At 30.7% G+C, this 6,019-nt stretch overlaps 1 protein-coding gene across 2 annotated transcripts in view; it reads left to right on the top strand.

The window, feature by feature from the left end:
* The first annotated feature begins 3,049 nt into the window (after window positions 1-3,049).
* LOC107843612 overlaps window positions 3,050-6,019 on the top strand; it is a 17,758-nt gene continuing 14,788 nt past the window's right edge. Inside the window, exon 1 of one of the 2 annotated variants that reach the window (XM_047397247.1) lies at window positions 3,050-3,710. In XM_047397247.1, the coding sequence (XP_047253203.1) occupies window positions 3,237-3,710 (474 nt within the window). In that variant the 5' untranslated portion in view covers window positions 3,050-3,236. The remainder of the gene's footprint in view (window positions 3,711-6,019) is intronic. The other variant, XM_016687935.2, reaches the window with a different exon arrangement.

Raw genomic sequence — 6,019 nt, 5'->3', positions numbered from 1 at the left:
ATCTCAAAGTAACGACTATTGGTGTTTTTTTCCTTTTACGTCCAATCAATTTACGCGAAGTGAATTAATCTCAAAGAGCTTGTTTGGTACAAGGAATAACAACAACAATAATAACAACAACAAATCCAGTGTATTCTCACCTAGTGGGGTCTGGGGGTAAGATGTACGCAGTCCATACCTCTACCTCTGATGAAGTAGAAAGGCTGGTTCCGATAGACCCCCGGCTCAAGACACGAGATACCACACAAACACATAGTCAAGCACAGAAGCAGATTATATAACATAAATACGGCACCCATAAGTAATATAAAACAGAGGAAAGCACACAGATTCGTAATAAAACATGGAACACGGAAGACGGAATCATAACAGGAATAAAACCCCCACCAAGTAATTCCCTACACTAGCGACCCAAACTGGCCCTAATCCTCTGTTGAAATCCGCGCCCTCCAGATGATAAATTTCGGGACAATATTAGGATGATCGCTTATTCATATTTGGTTGGAATAAAATGCATAGAACAATTCATACTGAAATTAATTAACTCGAGATTATAATATTATTCACAATTACCCGATAAGGATAAATTCTATCTTACTATTTAATAAAAAGTATTTTAGTAAACTAATTACTGAAGTACCAGATGCATGAAAAATAAAATAATTAGACATTTGCCTAATGACTGTGAAGTGTGAACCCAAAGGTCAATATCAAGAAAATATTCGGTGAAAATAAGCGCCTTAATCATGTAATAAATTAATGTATGTTGCCTAGCAAGTTGGCTTACATTCTTTATTATTATCTTAATCAAGTTCCTTTTGGGTTGGTGAAAATAATTGAACATGTGAATTCACACCCATAGTTATGACTTGCAAAAATTACATAACTTACGATTCTAATTCTTGTAAAACAAATTTTGAGGTGAAAAATATTTTTTTTTTTAAAAGGAAGTCTACTGCATTAAAGATTCTGTTATTTATGAAAATTAAAAAATTGAGTAAAGGTTGAATCATAAAAGTTTATTGTATGCAACTTCATCTCACATTTCTGCAAGAGTCAATTTCCACGGATTAAACTTATGATCTTCTGATCACATGACAATAACTTTACTAGTTACTCTAATACTCCCTTCAATATGTCTTTTTATACATCCACTAGACCTCTTTCCGACGTCCCCTACTACTCATGTATTGTGTTATCTCATCTACCATTGCATTCCTTTATTGCTCATCCTCTAACAATTTTTTTCTTCGTATCATAATTAGAATTTTTAATTTTTTTGAAAAAGTAAAAGTTTGAATTTCAAATTATAATTTTTTTATTTAGAAGTTAATATTTTTATAAAAGAGACCAACTATTTATTGCATTATCCTGCCAGCTTTACTTTTTGTTTATCTATTAAACTTTTAAAGCTTGAAAAAATAAATTTAGAATATTGACCATTATCATAAATATTTATTTAGTGTAGCATAATTTTTTTTTGTAGGAATACCAAAAAAGCGATAAAATATTCAAAAAATGAACATGATGATAAGATTGCTAATGACAGTGACCAACAACCAACTCAAAGTAACAATAGTATTTCATTTTCAAGGTTATCTGATAAAAAATACGACATTTAAGATAAAGAGATTGTATGTACCATGAAAAAGAATTATACCGAAGTAATTATATTACAATTCATGTTTAACTTTTCTTCTTATTTAACTATAGTGTTTGATTACCATATTTTGTTATGAATTACGAGTTGCTCACTTGATTTGATAAGATTGCAAGAATTTTAAAAAAGATAGGATCCATTTGTTGGGAAAAATGGAATATTTTTCCTACCCCTTTCGGATTGCTTTCAAGCAGAAAATAACAGAGAAACTAAAGAGAATAACAACACAAAGATTTAACGTGGAAAACTTCTCAATTGAAGAAAAAACACGGGTCTCCCAGAAGAAAATTATTACACCATACAATACACAATATTTTTTTCACACACCCTCACTTCCTAAAATACTATTATCAAAGAGATCTCCAAGAGAATTATCTCTAAACCTCTTTAATAGTAAACAAGAAATTTTTTTTTTTTGTGTGTTTCAACAATAAAGGAAGTGGAGTTTATTTATAACTCTCAACCTCTTTCCAACCGAAACAAATTTTCGATGTGAGAGGTTTTCTTTTCATCAAAACAACTTCAACACCATTTGCCATGAAATCCTTACTTTTGCTGGAATTTTTTTTCACTTTATTTAAAAATTAATATTTGGCCATGAAAAATTCAAATATAATTAAAAGTCGTATTTGAAAAATAAATCAAAATCATGTTTTCACCTTTTTAGTATTCTTTTTTAAAAAAAGTTTTTTAAAATTGTTTATAAATCAACCCAATTGAAATTATATTTCATTTTTTTAAATCATTCAAATACTAAATATTTATTGTAAAAAATATGGCCAAACACAATTCTAACTTCAATTCCATCTCTAAAAATTTCAAATAAAGTATTTTTATTTTTGGCTATATGCCCATTACTAATTTTACAACAAATTGTGAAATTTTCATAATTATGAAAATTCATTTGGTGCTTTTTTTCATATGTCTTAATTTTGAGGGATAAAATTATCTGATAATATTAGTTATTGACAATGACTGAAAGATAGGTGCGCAAAAATTAACTCGAACACCATAATTATTAAAAGAATAATAAAAATCATAGTTGTAAAAAGAATTACTATCTTCGTCTTATTTTATGTGTCGCTATTTAATTAGGGATGAAGTTTAAGAAATAAATGATGACTTTATAAAATTTATTAAATTATCTCTAAGTTATTTTAATGTTTATTTTTTAGTTATTATTTGTTGATAAGACATAAGTAAAATTCAGTAAAGATAAAATGAAAATGATGTCATTAAATAATTATCAAATAAAATAATGTGATATTTCTTTAGAAATAAATTAAAAAAAATGACAACGGACGTAGGAAGTACAATTTTTGGAACCCAAATGGTATGTCTCACGTACATGCAGAAATCAAATTTGATTAGGGATCCTTTTGGTATTCCATAAATGAACAAATAAAAAAAAAAATATAAATACAAAAATCACTCCAATTTCTCACTTTGCTCCTATAGCTCTCCAATCCCCTTTCATTCTTCCTGTTTCCAATCGGCCGAAGGGGATAATATTTAAAACACACAAACTCCAATTCAGGCTTCTCAATTTCCTCTTTATTCACAGATCTAAATCTAAATGACGGCAAAAACAAACCGTGAATTCGCCACATCATCGGCGGCGCCATCGGCAACTGAAACGGCGTCGGCGAAATCGGAATCGGAATCCGGTGATCTTAACCGGAATAAATCGGACAGTAGTAGAAACGGCGTCGTTGTGTATCGGAGGAACAAGAGACTGAAGATGGCAGATTCGAGTGGTAAAGTCGTGAACACCGATGTAGCGAAGGGTAATTTGGGAATTCCAGTGGAGGAGAGTAAGAAGAGTAGGAGGCTTACGCGATCAGCTGTTGTAGGGCGGAAGAGAGAGCTAGTTGAGATTTTGAATGGAAAATCTGGGAGTGAAGTTGATGATGAGAGAAGTAGTGTAACGAAGAAATTAGAAATGAAAATGTCGAAGAAGATTTCGATCACGGTGATACCCGCGACGGTTAAGGAACTGTTTGAGACTGGTTTATTGGAAGGTTATCCTGTTTTCTACGCTGGGAAGAAGGTATCATTGCTTAAACACTCTGTTTGGATTGTTGTTACGTATTGTTTCATAATGTATTGTGCTGTATTGTTTTATAATGTATCGTGCTGTATTGTTTTATAAATATGGTGCTGTATTGTTTCATAATGTATCGTGCTTTATTGTTTTAATTAATATAATGTTTGGATAAATTATATCGGTTTTTTGTAGTTGCATAATGTCGCACAGTAAAAATTTGAAGGATATAAACCTATAAGAAAAGTAGGTTACGGGGTCGAACTGCTATAAAAAGGTAAGAAAAATGAAAAATAGGATTTTAAAATAATAATTAAGGACAAAATGAGAAAAAGATACTATAAGGCAATGACACGATCACACCAAATTGATCGTCACACAAGATGAGACTTTTATCAGTATGAAGAAACTAGAAATGAAAATGTCGAATAAGATTTCGATAATGGTGATTCCGTCAATGGTTAAGGAGCTGTTCGAGACTGGTTTACTTGAAGTTATCATTCTTTAAACATTCTGTTTTCATAATGTATCGTACTCCCTCCGTTGCTAAATAGTTGTCGTGTTTGTTTCTCGAGAGTCAATTTGATTAATTTTTAAAGATTAATAATTAGATTAGATTAATTTATATTTTAAAATTAGAATTTAGATATTAAAACTATATGAAAAGTACTTTAAGTTGCAATTTTGAGAAAACAGAGCTTAAAATGTTGGCCAAAGCTTATATCGCTTGACTCTAAAAAGGGAAACTATGACAAGTAAAAAGGAATAGAGAGAGTATTGTATTATACCATACTCTATTGTTTCAAAGGATATGAAGTTTGGGTATATTGCATCATTTTCCGTGTTACATAATATCACACATTAAAACTACAAGAGAAGTAGGCTCCGGGTTAGAACTACTATAAAAAGGTAAGAAAAATGTTAAAATAAGATTATTAACAGGTAATGGCACAATGAAAAAAAATATAAGGTAAAGATGCGATAACACCAAATCAGTCGTTACACAAAATTGGACTTTTTATTGTTACCTAAAGATGGATTTAACGATATCATACAATAAACTTTAAGTACTCCCTTCGTCCCAAAATAAGTGTCACCTTAGCTCTTTTCACGCCCATTAAGAAAAATATATGTTTTTTTGGATATCTATGGTGTCCGGGCACACCTTGGCTAATCCACGGATATCTGCCTCCTCCCACCAACAACAAATATTAGGTGATTTTGTCCACCAAGGCTAAGACAGCTTGGAAGAATCACCTAGTGGCTTTTGTCTCTGTTGGAGTTTGAACCCTGAGACCTCGGGTTCTCAATCCACTTCATTGACCACTAGTCCAACACCCTCGGGTGCAAAAAATATAATAAATAGAAGGTGTAGTTTATTAATTATCCCTATTTATTAGACGTTTCTTGAAAATTGAGCACTATTGAGAAGAAATAGTTCTTTAATACAATGGTATGGTTGGAAAAACTGACTAATTTTTGGGTGTGTTTGGCATGAAGGAAAATGTTTTACGTGGAAAATGTTTTCCAAGAAAGCAAACAAGTTGATTTCTTACTTGTTTTCCTATGTTTGGTTGGTGGATGAAAAATATTTTCCGAAAAATATTTTATAGTGTTTGGTTGGTGAATGAAAAAATATTTTTTAAAAAATACATTCTAGTGTTTAGCTAAAGCGTAAAAATACATTTTAGAAAAATAATTTTTGATCTCAAAAAATACATTTTTTTAGGGTGCGTTCGATATGAAGGAGTAAAAATATTTTCTAGAAAAATAAGTTATTTCTTACTTATATTCGTGTGATCGTTATGCAAATTGGATAAGTATATGTTTTCTAAAAGTATTTGTATATATTTAACAAAAATAATGAGAACGAATAGGATAAAAAGGGTGGGATAAGAAAAAAGTTTTGAATTAAAAAAAAAAAATTAAAAATATTAATTTTTTTGAATGAGGGGTTGGTAGGTGGGAGTTGGGGTTGTCAAAATAGGTAATAAGGGTGGGGTAAGAAAACAATTTTGATTTTTTTTTAAAAAAATTAATTTTTTTGGGGCTTGGGGGGCTAGTAGGGGGTGAGGGTAGGGGGAAAGAGTGGGGTAAGAAAAAAAGTTAGGATTTTTAAAAAAAGTTTAAAGTATTTTTTTAATAGGGGTGGGGGATTGAGGGTCGGAGTAGGGATGGATGATTTTGAGAGTTGTATGAATATTTCAACTTAATAGTGAGGTTGAAAGAGAGTTTTGAAAAATGTTTTCCTTACTTTTTGAAGGGAAGTCATTTTCCTTAGAATTGAGGAAAATAAGTTGATTTGGAAAATATTT

Source organism: Capsicum annuum, chromosome 10 (assembly GCF_002878395.1).
Source record: "Capsicum annuum cultivar UCD-10X-F1 chromosome 10, UCD10Xv1.1, whole genome shotgun sequence".
NCBI lineage: Eukaryota > Viridiplantae > Streptophyta > Magnoliopsida > Solanales > Solanaceae > Capsicum > Capsicum annuum.
Note: the sequence above shows the minus strand (reverse complement) of the source record. Positions and strands in the feature narration are given on the sequence as shown.